At 49.4% G+C, this 25,529-nt stretch overlaps 1 protein-coding gene across 2 annotated transcripts; it reads right to left on the reverse strand.

The window, feature by feature from the left end:
* Window positions 1-201: 201 nt before the first annotated feature.
* LOC132469611 (PH domain leucine-rich repeat protein phosphatase 1-like) lies at window positions 202-23,891 on the reverse strand. 2 transcript variants are annotated; one of them, XM_060067598.1, is made up of 18 exons: window positions 23,732-23,891; window positions 21,544-23,299; window positions 16,340-16,536; window positions 15,106-15,231; window positions 14,596-14,744; window positions 11,269-11,415; window positions 9,402-9,629; window positions 8,415-8,617; window positions 7,318-7,378; window positions 6,920-7,015; window positions 5,815-5,970; window positions 5,385-5,585; window positions 4,593-4,755; window positions 4,291-4,421; window positions 3,922-4,038; window positions 3,441-3,635; window positions 2,912-3,155; window positions 202-2,515 (listed from the first exon to the last, which is right to left on the reverse strand). In XM_060067598.1, the coding sequence occupies exons 2-18, from the start codon at window positions 23,291-23,293 to the stop codon at window positions 1,064-1,066; spliced, it is 5,616 nt and encodes a 1,871-aa protein (XP_059923581.1). In that variant the 5' UTR covers window positions 23,294-23,299; window positions 23,732-23,891; the 3' UTR covers window positions 202-1,063. The 2 variants fall into 2 exon arrangements, with proteins under 2 accessions (XP_059923581.1, XP_059923580.1); XM_060067597.1 differs by lacking the exon at window positions 23,732-23,891 and adding an exon at window positions 23,436-23,612.
* Between the last annotated feature and the right edge of the window lie 1,638 nt (window positions 23,892-25,529).

Consider the following 25,529-nt stretch of genomic DNA (forward strand, 5'->3'; position numbering starts at 1 on the left):
ACGCCTACTTTAGCCTACAGGGGGCGCCTGTGTTCCACGTTCAAGGTATGCCAGTCACCGAACTTAAGATGACATCACCACCACTGACACCGCAAGTTCTTCTGAAATGATGAATGTGAGGAAAAAGTGACATCATGGTTTACTTGCTGGATGAGCATGAGTGCCTCCTTAGTGTATGGTGCGAAACACTTCAAACACAGATAAAAAAAAAAACGTATAGTTTATTTGAAAACATAGATTTATTATCTAGCAAAAGTAGCTCTCTTCTTGTGCGGGTTTTTTTCTGTCTCCATGTTTCACAAAGTCTGCGTAACACTGCTCCAAAAACAAAACTAAAACATTCATTCAGCAGTTAATGCTTAGTAACATCTCCCCAAACCGCCTTTGATACTTCACCTAAAATAATCAGCTTTTCTCTCAGAGAATATTAGTTAACACTTCAGTGACTAGGTCACTCGTGAGTATATCAACTCCTAGGAGTTAGTCTAAGTATCTTTTGATCTCTTTTTACTAACTCTTGACCACCTCAAAAGGCTGTCCTCCGCAACTTAACAAAATGTCCGCCCAGCGCTTGGGAACAACAGTGTGGTCCACGTCCAACCGTACCATTTAACCCTTTAGCCTCAAATAGAAGAAACTGGTAAAAAGCTTTCAAACTAGTGCTTCATTCATCCGATATGATAAAAAAAAACAAAATAATAATGACATTAAGTTAACCTTATAATAAGTGAGTATTAATGCAGGAAAAGGGGATATAAAATTGCATGGTGTTTCCTGACGCTGGAGAGTTAGCACTAGCTTAACCCCTAACGGGAGGCACATGGGAGGCGTGGCCACAGCACTCTGCTGGCAAGGGGGGAGGGGCTTCTAGGGAAAGGGGTGTGTCCTGTGAAGAGGGAGGGGATGGGACTCCTGGGGTAGTGGGCATAGTCAGTCCGATGGAGGAGGATAGGCTTCAGTTAAAGGGTGGGGCCAGTTTTTGGGATGGCAGGGGCTTCTGGAGAGGGGGTGTGTTCCGTCCGATCCAACAGTAGAGGCTTCCTGGGGAAGAGGGTCTGGCCAGTCAGAGTGGCGTGACAAAGTAGTCAGCGGGCTTCTGGAAGCTGTGTGCTTGTTGTGGGTGATTCTGCTGCTGCAGCTGAAGTTGTTGTTGTTGCTGCTGCTGCTGTTGCTGCTGCTGCTGCTGTTGTTGCTGTTGTTGCTGCTGCTGTTGCTGCTGCTGCTGCTGCTGCTGCTGTTGTTGTTGTTGTTGCTGGATAATCTGCCGGACCTCCTCCTCCAGCTCTGGGGGGATGATGAGCTGGTCATCGGGGTCCGGTTGGGCCGGGGCGTTGAAATACCCGCCCTTCTTGGCGGGAGCGTCCGCCGCCACCTCTATCAGATCTTGGCTCCGCCCCTGGCACGCCACCGAGCCGTTGGGGCGTGGCCTGCGACCCAGTGTGCCCGACAATGCCCCCTCGGCCCCGGGGCAGAAGGGGGGAGGGGGAGGAGGGGGAGTGGGGACAGGGGTCGACTCGGGTTGAGGCGGCAGCGGCGGCGGCGCCAGAGAGGGAGAGGGTGACGGGGAAGCCGGGGCGGAGGACAGCCCCGGGGCGGAGGACAGCCCCGGGGCGGAGGACAGCCCCGGGGCGGAGGACAGCCCCGGGGCGGGGCTCTGGGGGTGCGCGGCGGCGGGTGTGAGCGCGGCGGACCGCGCGGCGGCGGCGTGCTCCCAGCTGTGCAGGCGGTGCACGTCCGCCTCCACCTCCACGCGGCTGCCGTTGGAGAACACGCCGGCGATGGGCTCCTCGTCCTCGCTGTCCAACCCGTTGTCCGACAGCGCCCCGGAGTACTGCCTCTGGAAGTCTGCGCCGCCGCCGCCGCCACGCACCCCACGGCTCCGCCCCGAAGACACGCCGCCTCCTCCTCCTCCACCTCCCCCCGCCAGCGGGGTGTGGGGCGTGCCCGGGGGAGGGTCCTCCGAGGAGGCGGTGGAGCCCACCTCGCTGCTCATCTCCGAGGTGCTGAACTCGCTGCTCAGCTCGCTCACCGTGCCGGACGAGGGCGCCGGGGCCGGCGGCAGGAGGGCCAGGGACCCCTCGCCGGGCGGGTACGGGTGGTGGTGGTGGGGGTGGTGCTGCTGCTGGGGGTGGTGGTGGTGGTGGTGGTGGAGCGCGCCGTGCGTGCCCAGACCGGGGCTGCCCGGCGGGGGCGGTGGGGGCTCGCAGAAGCCGCAGCAGTCGTCGGTGATGCTGAGCTGGACCACCACGGCGCTGGCGCTCAGCGGGCAGCCGTAGCTCTGCGCCAGCGTCACCAGCTTCTTGGCGGCGGCGAGGGAGTCGGGCACGCTGCGCACCGCCTCCACGGCCTCGCTGGGCGACAGCGTGTCCCACAGGCCGCGGCTGCCCAGCAGGAAGAACTCGTCGTGCGGCGTGAGCGTCACCGTGGAGACGTGGGGCCGCGGCGTCACGGCGGGGCACAGGAAGGAGTAGCCCATGATGCGGGTGGAGTCGGTCACGCCGTTCACCTTGTTGTCCTGCGGGCGGGGGGGGGGGGGGGGGGGCACAAGGAGGATTCACACTACAGACCTCCGCGAGAGCGAGCGCTCACCTCATGTAGGTGCATGATGATATTCAGCAAATGTTAGACAACATTTCTTTTTAAATTACTTCATAAATTACCTTAAATAGATTAAAGATTTATAAATTATTTATCGAATATCAATAGATTTATTGAATTTTCTGTGGCTCGACTAATCAGATGAACAACCAATCTTTGCGGTCATAATATAATATTTTACTCCATACCACTATATTCGAATTATACGCTTTAAGCATCGATTCCTTATTTTACTATTCAACCCAGACTCTACCCTAACCCGATCATTCAATAAGATCAATAAGAGTTTACAGCCCCGACCGGTGTCCTGTACCTCGGTGACGATGGCGTTGTGCGTGCGCACGCGGCGTAGCTCCTCCTCCTCGCGGACGCTGTGCGTGACGGACAGCGGGAGGGCACGCCCGGCGCGACACAGCACGGCGCAGCACTTCCCCACGTTGGCCGCCGTCAGGGTGAGGCAGCCCCCGGAGCCGCGCTCCGAGAGGGGCGGGGCCTCGTGGCGGATGTGACACAGCGCCGCAGAGCCGCCAAGACGCTGGCCCGCTGTTCCCAGTTTCCTGCGCGTGGGGGGGGGACGGGGACGGGGGGGGGACATGACATGTCACACACATGTAGAGAGACACACACAGACACACAATAACACAGAGCAACGTACACACAACACACGTTGACATACACATCACACACACACACACAATAACAGAGCGACGTACACATCACACACAGTGCACAACAACACGCGGTTACATACAGGAAATACACACGCACATAACGCGGCATCACGTATGGCTTCTACACTGCAATCGGTGTGAATGAGGGGTACCACTGCAGCAGGCGTGTACCTCTGCATGGTGAGAAAGGTGTTGGTCATGTAGTTCTCTCGTCTTTGGCTCTTGTGGAGTTCCTCGGCCAGCACATCTCCCATGGTGCACTGCAGCAGGTAAGGCACTTCAACGTTCCTCTCGCCGTCGAACACACCGTACAGCGCCTCGCGGCTCCCGCAGAAACTGTCCAGCGCGAGGGCCGCTACACACAGCCTGTCAATCAAAACACACACACACGCACACCATGTTAGCACACAAATAAACAGACAATCTGCAAACAAACAGTCTGCAAACAAACAGTGTCTCACCTACTTGTGATGTATAATATGTCACCTTAAGCTCAACTTTATGTTTATACTACAAAAAAGCGAGCACCGCAAGTTCAAAACAGACAGAATTGGAACAGTTCACTTCATAGAAAGATCGCCTACACCCATTCTTAGTATAAGAGAGTAAATTACTAAAAACGACTAATGTAACATAAAGACGTTTCACTGACTTGTTCTTGACTCCCGAGGCCTCTGTGTAGCCGTGGCTCCAGACAGCAGGGACCCCGGGCCCCTCGCTGGCCCCTGGGGCAGACGGGCTGGGGTCCACCCTGAAGCACCTGATATTACTGAGGGGAGAGAGGGAGGGGGGAGAGGGAGGGGGGAGAGGGAGAAGGAATAGCAGCGGGAGTTGTTATTTATTGTATTTTATTACACGTTATGTGCACAATAGTTTGAGTTTATTGCGCGCGTGTGCGTGTGTGTGTGTGTGTGTGTGTGTGTGTGTGTGTGTGTGTGTGTGTGTGTGTGTGTGTGTGTGTGTGTGTGTGTGTGTGTGTGTGTGTGTGTGTGTGTGTGTGTGTGTGTGTGTGTGTGCCTACTTGAGCAGCTCCAGGCTCTTGTGGTCCAGGGTGAGCCTGGGGTTCCCCGTCAGGTCCAGCTCCTGCAGCTTAGCAGGCAGACTCTCCGGTAGGGAGACCTCCGTTATCTCATTACAGCTCACATCCACACACTGCCGGGGGAGAGGGACAGAGGGACAAAAGACATCTGTGAGCTTATTGCAGCTCATGTAGCTAGGACGATAAGAGACAGAAGGGAAGAGAAAGAGACAGAGTGTGCGTTGTTTGGGTGTGGCTGGGTGACGGGTGTTGACGTCCCTGTGCGTGTAGGAGGCCTGTGGTACCTTGATCTCGGGGAGCTGGAGGACCTCGGGGAAGACGGTGATGCAGTTGGAGTGAGCGGCCAGCGTGTGGAGACGCCTGCAGCTCAGGATGGTGGTGGGGACGGCGCGCAGGCGGTTCCCACTCAGCTCCAGCTCCTCCAGCTGCTCCAGGCCTGCCAGCTTACTGCAGGAGGAAGGGCAGGGAGGATGTGGTGGAGGAAGGGGAGAGGAGGAGGGTGGAAAGGAGGAGGAACGGGAGCACGAGGAGGTGGAGAGAGAAGGGGATGAAGGAGTGGGGTGGGCGGGAGAAGAGGGTTGCATGGTTAGGTTATCACATTAAATGTAATTAAATCCGTGATACTAGGGCTGGGAGACACGGAGGAACTAATTATGATGGTAATGATAGGAAATGGGACACAATAGGTATTAATTAAGTGTGTTCATGTTCATTAAGTATTATTCATCACATAAGCTGAAAATGTACCCCAGCATGGAAAAGTGAGACAAAATAGAATAGAGTTTTCCCATGTTGGCCGTAATTCCTTCCACCAAAATGAAGAACAACATTTTGCTGTACAAAAAATCGTGAATCGATACAAACGAGACAATGACAGATTCTCACCTCTAATTATAAACTTTGTCAAGGAGTACAAATAGCGTATTTTGAAAACTCCCAATTCATTTCTTTCCTTATGTAGCTTAACATCTATTCGCTCATGTTGAAGATGGATCAATACATAGACAGATAGATTGAGTACTTTATGTATCCCCAGAGGGAAACGGAAGGGATCAGGTCGAGGTTCAGCGTTTTACCTGGCAGCGAAGGTTTGCAGCAGGTTGAAAGCGAGATGGAGCACCCTGAGGTGGGTGTGTCCCGCTAACAAAGGCACACACTTGTCTGTCAGGCTGTTATTGGTCAGGTAGAGCTCCTGGAGTGTGCTTAGGCTCTCCTCTGATTGGGTCGCCGGGGGGACGCTCTCCAGCTTATTGGCTGATGCGTTCAGGTACCGCAGGCTGTTATGAAAGACAACCCAGGTTAAAGAGAATGCCAGGAATACAAGTGTTTATTGAGGACGAAGGGAAAAGAAAGGAACAAAGAATTTGGCAAAGAAAGAAAGAATGATTCAACAAAAGAAAGTAGAGAAAGAGAGAATGAAAGAGAAAGAAGAGGAAGAAAGAAAGAACGAAAGCAATGAGGAACAAACAAAAAGAGAAAGAAAGGGACTGGTGAAAGTGTGTCCACCTCAGTGCTTTGATGAACAGGTTGTGGGGGAGCCCTGTGAGCTGGTTGTGTTGCACGTCCAGCACCTCCAGCTGGCATCGCTCCAGCCTATCGGCGAGCGAGCTCAGGCGGTTCCAGCCAATCAGGAGCTTCCTCAGGCTGCTGCTGCACAGGAACCTTGGGGAACACGGTGATGCAGATTAACAAAATGCATTGGGTTGAGTTTGGGTGGGGAGGAATAACCTTTAAGGGCTCGTCTCTAAGCACACCTGGCGATGCCATGAGAGAGATATCACCGTGGTACTATTAACACATCCAGACCAACGCCACCTCAGGGCGAGCTCTGCAGCAGAGCGGATCAAGTGTCAGGCCCCCACCGCTGAGGCTTATTAGTGAAAGCGAGACAGGCGTGCACACTTGGAGCGAGCACTTAGGACATTAACGCCCGCACTGGCGTTAATCACACATGCGTGTTGTGTGTCTTTCGTTTAAAGAGAGAATCAGCGTGTGACCGCTGAAACTACTTAGGAATAGGGCTTGTACATGCAACGTAAAATCGCAGCAACCATTTTAAAAGCATACAAGGATTGGAAGGTTAAATGTTATGTTTGTAGTTATGGTGTTTTTGACATTGTCTGGTAATTAAATCGTAAAAAAACGATTAAATATTTGACAGTTCGGCAAAAGAAAAAATGTAATAAGCCTGGAATATGGTATGTTTACTTTTATTTGGTATTTTGAGATTTGTAGCAATATTTAATCCCAGAGTATTGCCAACAAGACATCCATGCATTCTGATGTACAAGCCCTTTAGACAGTACAAAATGTGAAAGTTGTCTGTGGGGGCCGGGCAGGTTGTACAGGTTGTTCTTGTACAGGTAGATAGTACAGGTTGTTCTTGTACAGGTAGATTGCGAGGTTGGGGATCGAACCCATGACCCCTTGGCTGGGACAAATGCCCTCTAGACGGTGTACATATTCACACAAGGTTCTCACTTGGGTTTTTCAAGTACTTAAGAAATTAATTTATGAATCTGCCTCTTATGTTGTATATAGGACATATGTGTATGTGTTTGGGGGTCCGTGTGTTTGTTTTGGGGTCTGTTTGTGTATGTATGTAGCTTACTGTAAGGGCAGCTCGGTGACATAGTTGTGATTGATATCCAACACCTCCAGTCTGCTGCAACCAATCACCCATCCAGGAATACTGTCCAGCTTGTTCCTAGAAGACACACGCACATATCCGAATGGATCACCAGACACACACACACACACACACACACACACACACACACACACACACACACACACACACACACACACACACACACACACACACACACACACACACACACACACACACACACACACACACACACACACACACACAAGATCAAACCCAAACACACAGTCCCCAAACAAACACACAGACACAAAGAGTTAGGGCAGCAGTTTGTAGCGCAAGGAGAAGCGGGCGTCTGCAGTAAATAGGTCGTCATTATAAATAGCTGGGCGTTGTCATACCGGGAGAGATCCAGAGCGGTCAGGCTCTCTGGCACGGGCTCCACCTCCAGCTGCTTCAGCTCTGCCCAGCAGAATACAGGAGTTAGGGGGACATATGCGGATCACACCAGGCATAGCGCTAGGCTGTGTAAAGCCCTGGTTTATAGGTCCAGATGGCACGCGCCAACAGAAAGATAAAACGGGTGACTCATCCACAGCGGGCTGTGCTCGCTAAAGTGCTGAGCGAGGGTTTCTTCAGGATGGAAGATTTGTAACTCAATGACATGTTGAGAGAATGTCAAGTACTCGCTTTGATGGGAGAACTCAAGGTTTGTTTTTTGTTATTCTGGTTTGAAAGAGATACAGATCAGGTAATGCTAAAACCCAGTTCAGACCAAAGGTTCGCCTCGCAACGACTTGCAACTCGCAACTCCGAGTCGGGCTGCGACGTTCTAAAAGCGGGGCAGTCCACACTGCTGCACCGGGCGGCGACGTCAGGTGGTTTCCCTAGCAACTGTGAACGCTCTGGCACAGCTGAGAGCCGCTACAGCATCAGCATCACACGGGGGCATGTTGGAATGGCCGCATGTAACCATATCAACGGTTATAGCTAACGTTTAGCCTACTGTGGACAGTACGGGACTGGGACGGAGTAAGGCCGAGACGTACAAGTTGTTCTGTGCTGTGTCCTGATTGGCTGAAGAGTAATAGCTACGTTGTTGTGTTCTTAAACTGGACCTGGCGATTTTGACATGTTCAATCTCTGGCGACTCCTTGCAACGGCATCAGCCGCGCTGCAACGACCAGTTCACACTGCTGCAACTTTTCCCCTGCGACGTTCCAAAACAGTCTCAATGCAAGTCGTTGCGAGGCAAATCTTTGGTCTGAATTGGGCTTAAGGGATTTGTCCCATCATGACAAGCGGAAATGATTCAATGATCCAATATGAAATGCATAATATAATTGTACTGCTCTTCAACTATTCATGTGCAAGTTCTAATGGACTCTATTCATAAAGTATATCAGTGATTTATTTTGCCCAAAAACACCAAAGGATCCAACCGGCAACTCTCCAGTTTCCAATCGTCCCCGACCGCTGAGGTACCCAGCCCACGTACCATTGTTGGCTGCGTGCAGGGCCTTGAGGGCGTGGCCGCTGACCCTGAGCCGGGCCAGGCTGTTGCGGTCGCAGCGCAGGAGCTCCAGGCTGGAGAGGGGCCGGAGGTCGAGCTCCTCCAGCCCGGCGTCCCTCACGTCCAGCTGGGTGACGTGGGCCAGCGCCCCCGCCTCCCCCACCACCACGCTCTGCAGCCGGTTCAACCTGGACCCCCGCCCAACACAAGAGACACAGCTTTAGTTATACCTGGAGGAATACATGTAGTGGATGTTATCACATAGCTCGCAACATATGGTGAGAAACATTGATAAACCCCAGTAATTACAGTTGTAATAGGCAAGGCAACTTTATTTATATAGCACTTTTCATACACAAGGCAGACTCAAAGTGCTTCACATATAAACAGTGTCATACAATAAAATAAAATAATAGGTAAGTAAAAGAAAAACATGCAAAAATAGAAAGTTAAAAAAGGCATTTTAGTATTAAAATAGAAAATAAAGGCAAAGTTATTTAGCAGAAAGCTATAGCAAACATAAAAGTCTTCGTAACAGAGTCGTAATAGAAATAGTATGAGTAATAGTAGTGCGGTAGGAGCAGCAGCACTATTCTCATTATGACTCGCTATTAATCATAGCATTATGCTTATCTATTAATCATCATGAGAATAGTAGATCATAATGCTTCAATAATAGGTGTGAATAACAAGGCTCCTGTTCAATATTTCATATTCAAGTAAACCAGACATACCCCTGAGCATTTCAGCAGAGTTTAAGATGTTTCATGTTTATTCAGGGGTAAGCGTCACCAAACCTCAGAGCAGACACAAGTTCAAATAGCTCTAGACATCAAACATGAAACTCCCGCCGGACCCGAGGTCAAACGGCTCTAAACATCAAACATCAAACTCACTTCAGTGCCGAGGTGCTACGCCGCAACGTGCTAATGGCGGAAGTAAACCATGGAAGGAGCTAAATCAAAGTGGTACCTGAGGTCGACGTGTCGCGCGGGCAGCCACTGCAGAGCAGACAAGTCCAGCAGGGAGAGCTTGTTCCCGGCCAGGCACAGCCGCTCCAGCCCCTTGAACTTCTCCAGCACCGGGGGGATGCAGTGGAAGCGGTTGAAGGAGAGGCCCAGGTAGACCAGACCCTCCAGGGAGCCCAGCTCCACAGGCAGGGAGCTCAGGCAGTTCCCGTCCAAGAGCAGAGTCTGCAGGCTGGCGGACACGTTCAGTTAGAGTTAGGGGTCTGATTTATCTCGAGTACATTTTGGGTGTTTAGGGTTGCATTTCTTTTGAACACTCAATTATGTCACAATTAGTTGATTTCCTCCATCCTCTGGAGTGTGTACAACCAGATCCATCTCATACATGGTTAATTACTTTAATGAAACATTAGAACCATCTTCATAGTGCCAATAAGAATAACAATATTGTCCTGATAGAAAAACACTTTTGCTCACACTGTTATAGATAGTAGATATACTAAAGTAATACTTACTATAGCTCTAATAAAAGTAACTTTTAATTTGAATTGAATTCCTTATCATTTTATAATAACACAGATACACTGCTTTGCAAGTGTTTATTTATCCGTTGGATGCAGATATCACGTCAGAACACTTTATCCCCTTCCCGACAAGGGCACGCCAGCTATGACTTTGCACTATGACTATGAGGAAGAAAAACGACTGCAGTGTCAGTGCAGCCCACTGGTGGACTGCCAACTCCTCCCCAACACAGATCATTTATCGGCAGTGATTGAAACGCAAGAGAGACACCGCAAACACACCTTCTACCTGCTGTTTATCTTCACAATTTACTCACTCTATGATTTTATTACCGAGAAGCTTTTTAGCGACAGCCAGGAGACAAACAGAGTGTTAATACGCCTAAAGATGCAACGCTCCCCTCTGTGAATGGAAATCTGCTCTGTCAGTTGTCGGTACGCGCAGAGGCTTTATGATGATTCTGCTGAGCTAACGCACAGCCCGGCCCTGTATTAGTAACTATTTCCGATTTACACTCATGTGTGATGTCACCAATGGTCTAATTTGACATGGCTTGTAAGCAATTGATCGCTAATCAACATGTCGCCTGGTGGTAAAATAGGGGCAGTTTAGTGTTCTTCTGGATGCGACAGTGGCATTGAGATTAGGGTCTCATAGCAGAGAGGATCACTACTACTTCTGCTGTGGGTGATAATGTCATTGGGGATGCGTAAGTAGAGAACCCTGGAGATGTCCGATCCGCCTTTACGAGCAAACCGGATTAGAGAGGATTGGCCTGAACGCGTCCCCCCCCCGTCCCCCCCCCCCGTCCCCCCCCCCATACCCCACCAGCCCCATCCAACCCAACCCAGTGACTCACGAGGGTTACAAACGTCGCTGATGCCAGCACATGAGCACATAAGTACTGCACGGTATCAAACTCTGATACACTGAACTGAGTTTGTCAGGTTGCAAGGTTGCTCCCACCCGATCATCTTGTGTTGTGAACACTCAGATCCAGTGCAAAGTGACTGTGACATGAGAAGTTGAGGGGGGCGGTGAGGGTGGGGGTGAAAGTGAGTGTGGCAGATAGAGGAATGGCGAGGGAACAGGGTTTATGTGTGGGGGGGTGGTGGTGGTGATAGAGGATGAGGTGGGGGGCCGTCACGACGTGGGTGACTTTGAAGGGTGAAGGTGCAAGTGGGTGGGAGGTTGAGGTGAAGTTGAGGCAAAGCTGAGGGTTGGGGTGATGGGGAAGGTGAGGCAAAGGTGAAGGGTAGGGATGAGTGTGGGTGGGGTATATGTCAGGGCTGGTGTTTAGGATGGGGGTGATGACGGGGGATGAGGCCGCCGTACGGTCGACTCACTTGTGCATGGTCCCGGCGGCCGGCGGCAGGGAAGTCAGGAAGTTCCCCGATAGGTTGATCTCCGTCAGCGAGGACATGTCGCACAGCGCCACGGGGAACTCACACAGCCTGTTGTTAGACAGAGTCAAGCTACGCAGCTTACAGAACCTGGAGAGAGAGAGAGGTGAGGAGAAGGGAGAGCAGGGAGGTGAGAGGGGGAGATACAGTGGTAGAAAGATAGAGAGAAGCGAAAGGAAGAGACAGATAGAAGGGGGAGGAAGAGAGATAGAGAGAAGGAAGGAAGGAAGGAAGTAGGCAATGGTGGGATACAGAGAGATATACATTGGCAAAGAGATGGAGTAAAGGGGAGTAGAATTTAATAAGAGTAAGAGAGAGAAAGCAAGAGGGAGATATAGATGAACATGATGACAGAGAGAAAGAGAAGGGCAACGATAACAGAAGAGGAATATGGCAATGGACGTGAGAGGAAAGACAGATATATAGCGGGAGAGAGAGAGAAGGGAAATAAAGAATTAAAGGAAGAGGCATGCGGGAGATGTAAAAAAGGGAGCGAGAGAAAGGATTTATGACTGGATAATCTGATGTTAAACTCAGGTTTCCGAAAGATATATGACAGACAGCGCAGAAGAAAATACAGTTGGAGACATACTTGAATCGAGGCAGTTATTTTGAGATGAAACACAATACAATATGAAGGGAAGAAATATGAAATGATGGTTAAGACAGACAAAAATAAAGAAAGAGAAGAGCGAGACCAAGGAAAGGTAGAAACTGACAGGAGAGGTCAGGGTTGTCAAGAGATGTACTATCTAAACATTTGCGTCATGCCAATCTGATAAGCAGTGGAGAACGCCTTTGCGAGTTTAGGAAATAACACAAGCATATTGCTTTACGAACCATGTTTACAAAAAGTTGAAGAGTTTGAAGTAGTAGAAGCATGCATTCCACGCATGACTATGCAAGTGTTTGCCTATGCATGTTTGTGTGTGTATGTGCCACTGCCTGCATGCCTTTGTGTGTGTGCGTCTGTGTGTTTAACTCATTGTAGTGTGTTTGATGGAGGACCAAGGGGTGACCGGTCGTTCCGGCCCCACCTCTCCGTCCTGACGCTGGGCCGCGGTAGCGCGCCGCCGGAAAAACAACACACATTCCTGGAAACGGAGCTCTGGGAAGCGACTGTTTATATAGAAACAATGGGAGCGGATCTCCACTCCCATCAGGAGCAGGGCAGCCCACCACCACCCACGCCCACCCAGCACAGAGCCCCCCAGGCTCTGGGCTGCTGCCAGGGACCCAAGAGGGCAATAAACAGAGGATATAGGAAGGAGCTACCAGAGGGCTACTGACAACTGCCATCGGGCAACGGGCACAGCTATGGGGCTCTTCAGACAACAGCTATGGGCTACTGACAGGAGCTAAGGGGCTACTGACAACAGCTATGGGCTACTGACAGGATCTAAGGGGCTACTGACAACAGCTATGGGCTACTAACAGGAGCTAAGCGGCTACTGACAGGAGCTAAGGGGCTACTGACAAGAGCTAAGGGGCTTCTGACAAGAGCTAAGGGGCTACTGACAGGAGCTAAGGGGCTACTGACAGGAGCTAAGGGGATACTGACAGGAGCTAAGGGTCTACTGACAAGAGCTATGGGCTACTGACAGGAGCTAGGGGCTACTGACAGGAGCTAAGGGGCTACTGACAGGAGCTAAGGGTGACTGACAAGAGCTAAGGGGCTACTGACAAGAGCTAAGGGGCTACAGACAAGAGCTAAGGGGCTACAGACAAGCGCTAAGGGGGCTACAGACAAAGGCTAAGGGGCTACAGACAAGAGCTAAGGGGGCTACAGACAAAAGCTAAGGGGCTACAGACAAGAGCTAAGGGGCTACAGACAAGAGCTAAGGGGGCCACAGACAAGAGCTAAGGGGCTACAGACAAGCGCTAAGGGGGCTACAGACAAGCGCTAAGGGGGCTACAGACAGCAGCTAAGGGACTACGGCAAAACCGCAAGGGGCTGCAGAGAACCACCAAAGGAGCTACAGAGAACAGCTAAGGGAATACAGACAACAGCTAAGGGCCTGAGACAACAGCTAAGAGATACATGGAATAGCAAAGGGGCTACAGGCAGCCGCCAGTGGGACTAAAGGCAGGGCTAGTGGCTGAACTACAGCCCAATAGTAGCAGAGGAGGAGTTGTACCCATGCCTGCTCCTTAATAACCTGTCTCTGTCTTCTAGCAGTACTCCCCAACCTGACTCAAATGCAACTGTTCTGACTCAAATGCAACATTCTGAGCTCCTCGACAGGACTAAAAGAGGAGTGCTGTAAAGCACTGTGCTGCCAACAGTCAGTACTCCCGCCGAGTTCTAATCCCTCCTACTTACTGCCGTTACAAAAAACTTCTGGGCTGGCACATCCCTTTATAATAGGATTCTTGGTGCTCGGGAACCCCATATGGGAGATAAATCCCAGGGAGAAAAGACAACCGTTTAGCGTAGGCAGCATGCTACAAACAGACAAGCCGCTGAAAAACAAGCTAACAGGTGGCATCTCTCTCACCCTGTGGTGCAGCATGTATCCCCAAAGCCAGAACAAACTGTAGGGTGTTCTACCATAGAGAGAGGGCTGATTAGTGTCTCTAGTGTTATCTGGGAGGAATTCACTAACCCCTACCTGGTCCTTAGAGACCGCCTTACACACACACACACACACACACACACACACACACACACACACAAGCGAGAGAGAGAGAGAGAGAGAGAATAGTGTATCTAGTGTTATCTTGAATGTATTCACTGTGACCAACCCCTACCTGGTCCTAAGAGACCCCTGACACTAGAGAGAGAGAGGGGGGGGGGGGGGGGGGGGGGGGTATAGGGTCTCTAGTGTTAGCTTGGATGAATTCCTGATGCTACCAAAGAGCCGTGAGGTAATGTGGGCTAGTACTGCAAAACAACATTGCCATCTGACCCCAACACCATGACTGTCCAATTAGAAACAGGAGGAGGAGGGGCTACAGAGAAACATACTAACAAATCAAGCTGGGGGCCCTGCACACACATGTCTTGTTGTGTAAACACTGGGTGGGCGTGTGTTTGTGTGAGAGAGAGAGAATGTTTGTGCCTGTGTGGTAGAGGTCAACCCAAGTACCAAGGACTAGGGTCTGGGAAGAATGTATGCATTTGTGTGTGTGGGTGTGTTGCAAGTGTAGGTTTGAGAGTGTAAACAGGAGCGTGTGAGCGAGAGAGAGAAAGAGAGCGAGCTGTGTGTGAGGGGTAGATCTAGGGTCCAGGGTTCAGGAGGTACCCGGGGCTCTGGGCAGAGTACTAACCTGGTGAGGGCCCCCAGGCCCCTGTGAGGGGACATGAAGTTGTGCTTGAGGTTGAGGTGGGTGAGGTCCTGGCTGTAGAAGAGAGCGGGGGGCAGTTCCTCTAGGCTGCAGCACGACAGGTCCACTGAACTCACCCTCTGGGATGCAATCTGATGCACACACACAAACACAAGGACACACACACACACGGACACACACACAAGAACACACACACACACACACACACACACACACACACACACACACACACACACACACACACACACACACACACACACACACACACACACACACACACACACACACACACACACACACACACACACACACACATTGCAGGACTTTATTATGCAGAGCAAATAGTAATATATGCCATGTGAGAATAATAAATCGCACTTTTATGCAGCGCCTCTCAATATCTTTCAAAGCGCTTTGCATATTTAGTGCGTGCGTTTGACACATCATCCACAGCCATATATATCATTGGAAGGACAAGTCTTTTATGTGTACCTTGGCTGCGCTGCGGTGCCAGCGGAGGTGTTCTGTGTACGAGTCGTAACTGACGTAGTAGGTCTGGTTCTGGGGACCGGCGGAGCTGAACGCCAGGCAGTGGCTGTGTCTCCGCACCTCCTCCACCTGGAGCGGGCACGCACACACACACACACACACACACACACACAAACACACACAACCCAAATGAAGATACCTTTCTGATCGAAAACAAAACATCAGCTAGTCAAACCTCTCCTCAAACAAGTATACTTTTCTACAAAAATGAATCTTTTCCTTTCAGTTTGAGAATAACTTTAATTATACAGTGAACAGCAACGATATAACAAGCATAAAATCCCCCCCCCCCCCGTTCTCCCTCCACCACCCACTCCTTGTCAAAAACAGCCAGCCAGTGAAGAATTGAAAGGAAAACGATGTTTGAAGACACCTTTCTCATCAGATACAAGAACATCAACCCATTAAATCTGTCAAAAGCAGCTTTTTATCGGATCACAAGACACACACACAAAACATTCACCTGTCAAGCCTATCCTCAAATGAAGCAATTCTTCTGATGGCAAACCAAAGGAGAGCCTGTCAGACCTCTCCTCAAACATCATCACACACACACACACACACACACACACACACACACACACACACACACACACACACACACACACACACACACACACACACACACACACGGTAACCTATAGTACCGAAGGCGGGTTTCTATTTGCAGACAGCAAAGGAAGACAGATGGTACGTTTGTCTGGGAGAAAAACATTGTCGCCTTCTACGGTTTAATTTTGGATGTCAGATGTAAGAAGAAAAAAAAAAATCCTCGGATTATGCCAGCCCTCTACTTGTTTTCAAAGCCTTATTCATGCAAGTTCATTAGGAACTTGAATGTTTCGAATGAAAACTTTTCGTCATTCTTATGCTAGGACACTAGCATATGCATGCTCTCCACATCATATTCCTTGTTCTAATAATGATTGTCATGCATACACGATTTATATGCTAGTATAAATATATACATCATTAATAATGTGTAAACATTTTCGGTTCAACTATTTCCAATGAAAGAAACGATAAAAGGAAAACTATAAAATAAGATAAAATAAATCTATGGAAACTCTTTTTCTCATCAGAGTAATGAAAAGTCACCCTTCCATAGTGGGTGGCCCCATCTCTTCCCCTGTTGTGGTTCCCGCTCTGTCCCAGAAATGCTGACTATCACACGCACCTTTCCACCAATCAGAGGCAGGATGTGCATCTTGCCAGTGTGTGCATGCTTGACGGAGGAGACGATGAGGCAGGTGCCACTCAGGATGACCTGCCGCTTGGACCAACGGTTCACCGGCAGCGCCAGCTTCCCCTTCCTCACGTTGAAGACCCCTGAGAGCTGCACGCGCTCCCAACCGCCCACGCTCCGTGGCTTACCTGGGGGGAGAGGGGGGAGATGTTTAACTGCTTTGTTATTGTAAGTGTTTATGTACCATCAGTAAAGCTACGCTAACGTGTATTGAATTGAGAGAGAGGGGAGAGAGACAGAGGGAGAAAAATAGAGAGAGGTGAGGAGACAGTGAGGACAGGGAGAGATAGAGAGAGAAAGGGAGAGAAGAGTGTGTGTGTAACTCAGGAATAAATCAAGACGTTTATTGTTGGCCGACAGGAACAGAGACTTCATTTTAACAATGGTCTTTTTGCATCGTACAGGAAGTTATTTATAGGCGCTTCAGAATGGATGTCCACCTTTTTGGAATAAAAGGACAGACACATGAACACACAAACACACACTTCCCTCTTCTCTCCCAGCGCAGTGGTTATATAAGTGAGCCCTAACAGCCAGAGGGCTCACAGGGAGAGTGAATGAGGGTGTGTAGTCAGCGGGGCGTGATTTGTTTTATTAACCCCTCGCTGGCTACGCGCAGCATGGCGGGCTTGGCTGTAAACACAGTGTAACCAGGGAGTCAGAGAGCGAGAGACAGAGAGAGAAAGAGCAAAAGAAAGGGAGAGATTCATCACACAAGGTCCGAGTTTCAAATACGCCTGGGGCATTACTGAGGCCGAAAAATGTTCATTTTAGGACTGGGTGATATCATTAAATATGTATCAGGATAGGACTAAAACTAGAATCATGCTCGGATTTTGGTCATACAGTATGTATATCCTTATGTGTTTTAAGTGATGTATTACAGGAAGGAGAAGTAAATAAATTGTTACCAGGCAATAAGAATATATAGAGAGAATAAACGGACCAGGCAATATCGCCCAATCCTAATTGTCAGTATAGGTTTCCTCCTACCTTCAAAACGTGCATGGTAGGGTACTTGTAATGTTGCTCTCCCTATTGGGGTGCTTGGTTTGTAGATGGCTTGGTGATTGAGGGTGCTTGGCACGTAATAGTGCTGGGAATAGTGTACTTGGTGGTATACAGCAAGCAGATTACCCAAGTAGCAAGATGCACTAACTACTTGCTCCTCAATGATGTGAATCTAAAGGAGAATCACTTCAACAAGTTCTGTAGGATAGTCGCTAATTACTTAGGTCGCCCTTGAAACAGAGCGCCGTCAGCCCACGCTGGGTGGCTAAAAGCTTAAATCCAAACAAATGAAATAACTCTGGGTCCCTTTGTTCTCCTGCTGCTCTCAGCAGGTCTAAGCAGGCTAAGCATAAACACGCCACTTTCCTCGTCTACTCCCACGGCGGGAGTGGACGAGGAACATTCTGAGCCAGTTGAAAGGATCTCGGATCAGATTAGCTGGTCGTTACGCAACGCCTTACGAGACCGACGGCCAGCTCGCTGCCTCCTCCTCCTCCTCCTCCTCCTCCTCCTCTATCCCGGGCCTGAGGCTGCCACGGGGCTCACCAGTGAAGATAATTAACTCTTCATATCAATGAGTTCATCCTCCGTCCTCCCAGAGCATGTATGACAGGAGGCCAGACGCACACATTAGCGAGCGAAACCGAGCTACCGGCACCTCGCGATGCGAAGGCCCTCCTCCTCGTGAAGAGGGTGCGTGTGGTGTCAGCGGCGCACAAAGGGCCCTCACAGTGTTGGGTGCTCATTAGCATATTCTCCTCCGCTGTCCTCACTTGTCCTCAGCTCTTGGTACACTCTGAGCACTCAGTGCCCCGGACCGTGATTGTTCAGATCCTTCTCCCACTCTGTTCCCTTCTCCGGGCCATGAGTCCTTCATTTCACCATTTGCTAGTGCTTTTTGTCTCTTGTGTTTTATATTTAACTATATTTTACTAGTAGGCAGTAGGCTTTTTTTTATGTTTTTCTTTTACCGCTGTCGATTTTTGGAGGTTCATTTTGCATGCCAATAAGGCTGCTTTGAATTTAATCTAAAAAGCATTATCTTTTGGTGGTACAGTACCAGTCACCTCTCTGTGAACATAAGAAAAGCAATCATGACTATCTAAAAATGATATATAGAAAATACGTAAAATAACTTAAGCAGACCTCTTAACTGGCTGACACCGACACTCCCTAAATAACTTCCAGCAGCAGAAAACCTCTTCCAAACAGGCACAGACCTCAACAGATTGCCAATACAAGACGTAGTGAAAGGTGTTTCCCACAACAATGCTCCTGAAATGGCGCACGGGGCCATCGCGCTCCTACCACGGTCCGCTACGTCTGGTTCAATCTAAACAACGGAGGGTGATATGGATCCTGCCTCCCCCCGCCACCATTTCCCTGGGTGGTTCAGAACAGACACAAGACAGCTGTAAGCGCTACTATACACATGACATACACGACCCCTGGCCTCCAGATCTGCTGCCATGACTCGACATCCTGTCTCCCAATGACCATTTCCTACCGGTTGTTTAAAATAGCCCTTCCGGCCACTCTCTCTTGTCCTTGACATGCCGCAAGGCGACGCCCACTACGCTATTTGCCAATAAGCAAGATTGACTGCAAACAATAAGATGGCCTGCATTTACCTAGCCATTAAAAGCGCTTCACATTTTACACACAACATTGACCCATACAGACACACAATTTCATGGAGGTTAGTGACCGTCTTTTGTTTGGTTAGAACTCCGGATGACCCAGAGATTGCATCGGAAGTAACCCCGCCTCCAGAATGCTCCCGCCCAACCTGCGATTCCCCAAAGATAGCTGCTGACTCTCGAATTGTATTGGTGCATGTAGCGTGCCACATAAAAACACAGCCTATTCCCCATTTCCGCTTTTTCATTTTGGGCTCTGCTCTGAAACCACAGCCCTGGCCGCGGCTACAGCTGCTGAGCGACCGCGGCATGCACACGCAGCAGCACACCAACGGCTAATAGGGTATGTTAGCCCCACGCCCACGCTCGGCTGAGGGGATGTAGTTTAAGGAACCGGAGGAAGGTAACAAGCTGCTGGTGACCTTGAGGAGCAGAGAGGAGCAGAACAGTGGAGAAGAGTCTGCTCCTGCTTCTCCTCCTCCTCTCGTCTCTGGTTCATCAGAATTACAGAGGAGGTGAAACCTGAGTTCCTCTGAGGTCGCCGGTCCTCCGCTGTCAGCACTTTGCACGTGTGAGGGAGACAGTGTGTGTGTGTGTGTGCGCCAATACACGCTCATAGACATTGGGCATGCTGCTGACTCAGTCTCAGGTTAAACATCTACATCCATGCCAGTTTGAAGCTTTGGTCATTTCAGAGAAAAAGTTACTGGTTGTCCCAATATAAATAATGACACAATATTAATGGGTGATTTATCGCTTGCTCCTAGAGGTAATGTTGAGTTAATGGTGGAGCTGCCTTGCTTGAAATAGATGTTTGATCCAGTCATTATGATAAATTATTTATTAAATTGTATAGAATTGCTTAGCCACAGAATAAACATGCAAGGCTTGTGTGGTAATCATTTTGAATCCTATTAATATGCTAATGCTGCTATCTTCCCTTGGATCTATGTATTTAGTTTTCTGAGTGTTGACTGTTGATAGATAGATAGGCTGTTTACAGTAGGGAAGGGCATACCAAGCTGGTCATGGTGTTAAAATGTTTTTTCTTGCATGTAGGTGGAGTGGTGTGGGTACCACGTTGTATGTGCCAATACACTTGCGTAGTAGTATTAATAGTAGTGTCAAGTTTTCACAATACTTAGAATTTCTTGCTCCATTTTACACGAAGCAGAATTATTAAAAACCCGGAAAAGGTATTTGGAGAAGCAAATAGCATATTATTAGTATGCTATACGCTTTTTGTCTATCAGTAAATAAATAACATGCATTGGTATCTATAACTCGTTGTCACACTGGCTTTGTTGTTGTGAAAGAATTGTCAAAGATAATTCCCAGGGGTTTTAATCCCAAGGGACACCCCAGCGGCTACATCCTCTTACCCTGGCCTAAGTCTGTTTGTCTACGGCCAAAACAGCACCAATAACAACAAGCATTAACCATCTTTGAAAACACAGCACATCTATAACAACAACAACAACAATAACATCCTAGGGCTTTCCAACGCGCTGCTCTGTGGGAAGGGCAGTGTGCGGCCTCTTGCCACCTCCAGATGGGTCTACCTGTGTTGGGGAACAGGCAGGGCGGAGAGAGGCTCCCGGGGACCACAACATTGACATTGTTCCAGCAGGACCATTCATCACAGAACCACTGACCCAACACAACGGGAGCTCCCATGAATGAGCAGAGAGGGGTGTGTTTCTGTGCGTGTGTGTAGACTTATCTGGTGGTTATTTCCCATGAAGCATAAATAAATTATATGTTTTAAGGAAATAAGCACGTTTGGGTGTTCCATTTAGAATAGTAATGTGGAAAGGATGAAATGGTTACATCTGCCTTTTCGTGGTTGTACGTTTGATATGGCTAGGATTAATTTGGGCTAGGTGTGGTGGATCTGAGGGGAAACGGTGAATCATGGTAATAACAAAAACAAAAAAGAGAACAGAGACAGGCCAAGGCCAAGCTTTAGAAACAGCCAGTAGGTAATACAGGAATAATAAAGCCTGTTTCTCAATCCTAGTTTCCTGCATACTGTGACAAACCCATAGATGACAGACTCTTGGGGGTAGCGTCTGTTTTCATAGAAGTGTGTATGTACATAATGGTAATGTGTATGAGCGGTGTGTATGAGCGGTGTGTGTGTGTGTGTGTGTGTGTGTGTGTGTGTGTGTGTGTGTGTGTGTGTGTGTGTGTGTGTGTGTGTGTGTGTGTGTGTGTGTGTGTGTGTGTGTGTGTGTGTGTGTGTGTGTGCATCATGAGTTCTTAGGACCTGGTGACTGGATGATAATTATCCTCCTCATGTGTACTTATTATTGGCCCTCCCTGGAACTAATCTGAACCCAGAGGAGCTTGTCTTACCGTCAACGCAACGGGGTTATGAAAAATGACAATCACACCATTCTCATTCATCTCAAGTGGAGGATTCAGGGACACACATCCTGTGTCCCTGAACACTGTGCAAGTAAGAAAGAGATTTCTACTCACCAAAGTAAAAGCGTATTAGGCAGCCAATCTCATGGTTCATGCCCTCCTCCTGGACGCGCGCCGGGTCCTCGAAGCCCAGGTTGGTGAGGTACTCATTGAGTATCTTCAGGGGCCTCTCCTCGTCCTCCAGCCTCCAGACTGAACCCCCGTGCACCTGCATGTACATGCCCGGGGCAGGGGGCTGTCCGACGGACTCGGGCCACACGGCGCCCTGCACCAGAAGCTCCAGGTCCGGCTGGGGAGTGGCGCTGCTGCCTAGCGGCCGGGCCTGGGAGCTGGAGCTGCATTTGGAGGAGAGTGTGCCGAAGTCCGGGGTGTCGGGCCTGCTCTCCGCTCCTCCACCGATGGTAGAAGAAACATCGGCGTAGTCCTCCAGTGTTCTCGCTGACGGCCCGTCTTCAGCACCCGCTGGGTTCGAGGTGGTGCCCCGGCCCCCCCCCACGCAGCTGCCCAGGCGCGTGGGGGACGAGGCCGAGGTGGTCTCTACGTCGTCCGAAGAGCTCTCGAACGGGTCGGGACCCTCCGTGGGGCTGTCGGCATAAGGGCCGGGTCCCAGGGCGTCGCTGCCCACACCCCCAGGGGCCTCACCCAGGGAGTCGCAAGGCTCGCTTCCGTGGGGCCCACAGGAGCTGAAGTCCTCGCAGGTGCTGCTGGTCTCCACGTCGGAACCAGAGTACAGCCCGTAGCGGTCGTCAATGGCGATGGGCTCCGCGTCGATGCCCAGGCTGAGGCTGTCGCTGAGGTACACCTCGGAGGAGGGGTCGCTGGGCATGCTGTCAGAGAACAGGCAGCAAGAGAACTTGGTGTCTGGGTAGCACTGGGCCGGGTCTGTGACTTCCAGGGTGGACTCGGGCTCAATCTCCGACTTGGGGATTGAAACATACTGCGTTTTTTTGACGTCTAAGCTTTCACATGAACTCTGCTTGTCGTCGCTCTGTCCGTGGTTGCTGTCGTTGCAGTTTCCGTTCAAGTCCACCTGTGCGCCTGTTTTGCGTTTCATCCGCACTATCGTCCCGGCTTTGCCTTCCTCCAGTTGGGTATAGATCTCTCTAGCCGTGGTGTCTGTCGTGCAGAGCACTGGTCTCGGGTAGGAGGGGGTTAGCCAGTCGTGGACGTGGACGCAACCCCGCTGTGGGTCAGCTTTCACCCATGCCTTGTCTGACACCTGGAGCTGCTTGGACTGCTTCTGCCGTAGGAAGGTCTTTCTGTCAAGGCTGAGAGTGTTCAGCGGAGAGCTAGAAGGAGTCGGTGTGGCCGCCGTCTCCGCCGAAGCCGCCGCGGGCTGACCGGCGGTCGGCGGGGCGCCCAGGGAGAGGTTACGCTTGTGCTTTCGCCGTCTCCTGTTCAGCAAAGGGTTGACCGGGGGGGAGGCTGCGTTGCTACTGCTGCTGCCCGATGCGAGGCTGCTGTAGGTATTCCCCCCCGACTTGACAGCGGGCATGTTTACACTTTTAGCCATGCCACCGTACGCATTGGCCACCTGATTCTGATAAATACCGTTTCTTATAGCGATCTGAAGTAGAGACGTCGTTGCAAGTCCTTTAGCGAACAGTTTGGACTCTCCTCCGTCGTCCTCCCCGCTGCCTGGTCTCAGCTTCCCGGGTGACAGCGACGACAGCCCGGGGTGCTTCACGGAGTTACCGTCGCTGCTCGGCTCGCGGGTTCCTTGTGTCGCCGACGACGACATGCCAGAAGCGTCCATCTCCGACTCTTTGTCCTTCATAATCACGTTCCTCGGACTGTCCATCATGGTCCACTGTAACAGCGATCAACACACCGTTAGTTAGCAGCGACACAGCAGCCAGCAGGTGACGGCTAGCAGGGTTAGCATTAGCCTTTAGCCCTCCGTATCGCTGGTTACGCGCCTATAATAGCATGCTGTAGTAACTCACCGCACTTCATTCAAAGAGTTGACTACATCCTCCCCGTGAAAATTCCTGTCAGCTAAGACTGTCTAAAGACAACTAACAGGGTGGAAATGGTGCAAAGTGTGTGGCGTCCAGCATAAATGCTAGTGGTGCTAGCGCTGTACAGGACGGGTCAATACTACTCTGGTCTGGACAGGGCGTGGTCTCATTGGATATGAATTAGCACAACCGAAAGCTAACAATGTGGGATAGTTAGTATCCCAGATGTTTTGTAGAGATGTTCATGCTGAAAGATTTTAGTAGAAGTGTTGTATACTCACGTTTACGGTGAAACTCTTGCTGGAGAGTCGTATGATGGAATGTCACGTATTCATTTTTCCATCTAGTCGGCTAGTAGTCGCATACCAGAGAAGGCAAATCCCGTCAACTGGCGCCATCTAGTGGATGGACGTAGCTATTGTGGTTTCAGGTTAAAATTAAATTTTTCACAAAAGAAGGTGTGTGTACCCCTATAAAAAACGTATTTTAGGGCGGCAGGCTACATTAGTAAAACTAGTTTGAAAACCACAGGGTTGCATCCGGCAGATGGATATTATAAGAATAGGGTTAGATGCTATTTTACACAGACAGTGTATAGATTAATTGTTTTACTTCATTCATGCGTTTTTGACGGTACAGAGAGCCGGAATGATTAAAAAGGACGTCAGAATCGTCGGAGTCAGGTTGATGCGTTACATCTGCTTGGTTCAAAGTTCACACGGCTACAATAGGGGAACGTTGGTTCTCTGGAAGAATATGAATGAATTGGAGAATCTGCTATTTCACTGATTGGCAGAGTATGGCTTTGCTTGGTCATTGGATATGCATTAGCACATCTGAAATTGAAGTCTTAATTTATCCCAGATTCTTTGCATTGTTATTCCTATTTTAATGATTCATGAGGAGTAGCGTATTGTTGCCTACATACGATGATGTGGGATCTAGTTTATGATGGAATGGCAGATCGCGTCGAAGTGGCGCCATCTAGTGTATTGAGGCAACTAGTGGTAAAAAGAGACGTGTATCGAATTAGTAAACACATTGTGGTATCGTATAAACTGACAGGGGAACGTTTTTTCTCTGAAACAAAATTATATTCTACTTTTTCCACGGATTATTACATTTTCAGGGTAAACTGTGTTGTCTAAAAGTACCTTGTCGTTCAGGGTGCTTTCACGTCACTTTATTTGATTTATTAGGACATTAGATCAATATTGAACAATGAACAATATTATAGATTACACAAATAGTACATTCTCTTCTGTAGATGTAAACGTAGTGCATACTATGTATGCATACTACTATACTACAATAATACTCAAATTATAACCTCCCTTCTTTCCTTTTATGAAACACTCAAATAAACAATGTACAGCCCTCTTATAGTGGATATTTTGGAGACTTTTTCCCCATATGAAACAGAACAGAATGGTTTCTCCTCATCAATAAAATAGTCCTATAACAAAGTAATAAACCTTTATTTATCCAAGAATGAGGCGAGCAGACAGCAGGGACTGACGCAACATCACTCTCGCCCTCAACCTTTAAACATGCCCTCATAATAACAGGATGGAGAGACAGGCAGACCGGAAAACTTGGTTGGTGCCGATGGATTTGCCGAATTTCATAGTATTACAACCACAAGCCTCTAGATGGCGGTAGACACCGGCAATTATTCGGGGTTCACAAACTATATCATGCCAAGACCGCAGAATGTGCAATGAAAACATCCGTAACTTTTATGTATCAAATCAAGAGACCAAAGGAGTTTTGCTTTAATTAGAACCATGAATATCAGCCAACCTATATTTTTTCAAAAACTTGATTGAATTTAGAAATAGAGCCTAAACGCAAAACCTTTGTGGTGTAGCCTTGGCTTATTATTTTATTTGAACTTATACAGATCCCTCCTCCCCTTTTCCTCTCTCAAAGGCCTTTACATCTAGAGGTTATTTTTAGGCAGCACTTAATATAAATAGCGCTCCTGAGTCAGTTGATGTCCTTTCCCATTAAAGGACTAATTATAACCTTGACTAATGTTTAAGGATTGTGTTTGGAGCACCTTTACCCAAGACTTTC

This window comes from Gadus macrocephalus, chromosome 12, assembly GCF_031168955.1.
Source record: "Gadus macrocephalus chromosome 12, ASM3116895v1".
In the NCBI taxonomy this organism is placed as follows: domain Eukaryota; kingdom Metazoa; phylum Chordata; class Actinopteri; order Gadiformes; family Gadidae; genus Gadus; species Gadus macrocephalus.